The sequence below is a fragment of the Hipposideros armiger genome, unplaced genomic scaffold (assembly GCF_001890085.2).
Source record: "Hipposideros armiger isolate ML-2016 unplaced genomic scaffold, ASM189008v1 scaffold_159, whole genome shotgun sequence".
In the NCBI taxonomy this organism is placed as follows: Eukaryota; Metazoa; Chordata; class Mammalia; order Chiroptera; family Hipposideridae; genus Hipposideros; species Hipposideros armiger.
In genome coordinates, this window is record NW_017731509.1 from 1,415,357 (window position 1) to 1,417,622 (window position 2,266).

Here is a 2,266-nt window from a genome sequence, read left to right on the forward strand (position 1 = left end):
CTCTCTGGGGATGTGGGAAGGAAGAAAGGATTTTTCTCTCTTAACACACTCCAAAGGCTAACTAATGTCCTAGCTCTACAACGTGCAGGCTGTGAGGGCCAGAGGAGCTGATTTGGGTGCCTGGCTCTAAGAGCCAATTACATGGAGATCACAGGCGTCTGCCCTCAGCACAGACCCAGCTCAAGGGAAATAACAGATCATCTGAGGAAAGAAGAAACCACATGCTTATGGTGCATATTAAAATGATCAGAGCCTTCGAAGGTGACTGATTCTAGCACCTTCCATTTGTAGAGTTTTATACTCTTCCAGGTGCTATCATATCCTTCGTTTCTTACCTCCTGTGAGGTAGATAGGATGGATATTGTTATTGCTTCTCTTTTTTAAATGAGGGAAACTCAGACCCAGAGAGAAGTTACCTGACGCAGATACATGTACCCCCAGGGGCGAAGATGTCTTCCGCAACCAGGAGACCTTGCTGACAAATCCGCCTGCTCCTCCTCACATTCACTCTCTTGCCCTTGACCCAACAAGCTGACAGCTTCCCCAGGTCCTCAACTCCCAGTGGCTTTCTGGTCTGAAACAGTCCTCCAGAAACACCCCCCTGACTCCCCAGGCAGACTTCCTCTCTTCTGGCATTACATCACGCACATTTCTATCAGCGGTCCTCAGCTTAAGTGTCTGTTCTCATGTTCACCTCATGCTCTGAGCAATATTTTATGAAGTGCAGACCTGGAATCGCTTATATTGCTTTCCTAGACTCTAGGACTTCATTGCTTTTCAAATTGTACCATGCGTACAAGTCACCTAGGGACCTTTCTAAAATGGAAATTTCCTGACCCCACCCAAATCTAATAAAGCAGACTTCTGGTGGGGCTGTAAATCTGCATTTGTAACAAACACTCCAGCTATTACTGAGCAAAAAAAAAAAAAAAATTTAAAAAAAAATAAAATAAAATACCCCTTCTCTGGGCCATGAGCTCCTTAATGTTAGAATTAAGTAAGGTTTGTTTTTTTTCTGCCAGCACCTTGCATAGGGCCTGGCAAACAGAATATGTGCTCTATTAATCTTAATTGAATGAACAAACACATGAATGAATGTGTAGGCTAATGTAGGTAATATCCAAACTTACCTAATAAAAGTTTGGTTTTATCTTTGCATTCTGGCGTGTTCCAAGGGTTGTTGCAGGATCCCCAGGGCAGGACAGACACAAAGGAGGCAAACAGGTAGAAAAGTGTGTAGCAAATAATCACATTGTAGTATATGGCTATTAGGACAGAGATGATCAGCATTGCGATGCCACAGCCTGTGGAAGCAAAATTTCCAGGAATTCGTCTCATCCCAAATCCTACGGAATTCTTACAGTTGGGGACAGGGTGGGGACCTGGCTGTCAGCTCTCTTTTACAGGTGGATACACTAACAATGGAGTGAACTCTGTGTTTACAAAGGACACTGAGGCATTCCACCNCCCAGAATATCCCATAATATTGGATACAAATTAAAACAACTCTTAAGAATCCCTTCCTTCTGATTAGTTTAGACCGAAGTGTTTTTTTCAACAGATTTTCTGAACTCTGTTTGCTCTGTGGTTGAGCTTGTCCTGTGCACCCCTGGCCTCTGCCCACTAGACACGAGGAGCACCCACCCCCCAGCTGTGACAACTGAACATGTCTATAAACATTGCCAAATGTCTCCTGCAAAATCACTGGCGTTGAGAACCACTGCTTTTAGAGTCCTCAAAATGCCTTCTTATTCACTGTTATCTTCTTCAGTCTAATTAAATAACAGAGTTTCGGGGGGATGTCAAACTAATAACTATCAAATATTTACCGAGGAGCCATCTGTTTCCCCCAATAGTGACCTGAATGAAGACAATGAAAGCATCATCCATATCCTTTTTCTGTCACTAAGCATGCTAGTTCTTTCCCGCCCCCCTGCCAAAAAGTACGTCCATCCCCTAAGACTGAAGAGATCGCTAGCACGCAAGGGCAAATGCCAAATCGCTTGCTTCCAAAACTGCCATCGTGAAGCACGCAGGCAGCTTCCCTAGAGAGTGTCTCTAGAGTAATGCTGCCTGGGCAGTACAAGGTCACAGCGATTCTGCGGCACTGCCGCAGAGCAACTTGCAGCCTCAAGCCTCCTGCAATATCCCTTCCCACCACTGGATGGCGGAAGTGTGCTTCCGCGCCTTCAGGTCAACCGGCGGCCGAGTCATCAGAGCGCTCTGCGGCCCAGCAACCCTGAACAAAGAACGGCTATAATGATCG

At 45.5% G+C, this 2,266-nt stretch overlaps 1 protein-coding gene across 1 annotated transcript in view; it reads right to left on the minus strand.

Moving 5' to 3' along the window:
* The window catches only part of SLC6A5 (solute carrier family 6 member 5), a 58,018-nt gene that overhangs the window by 40,008 nt on the left and 15,744 nt on the right, over window positions 1-2,266 (minus strand). Inside the window, exon 4 of the mRNA XM_019651355.1 lies at window positions 1,131-1,304. Coding sequence (XP_019506900.1) covers window positions 1,131-1,304 — 174 coding nt within the window. The remainder of the gene's footprint in view (window positions 1-1,130; window positions 1,305-2,266) is intronic.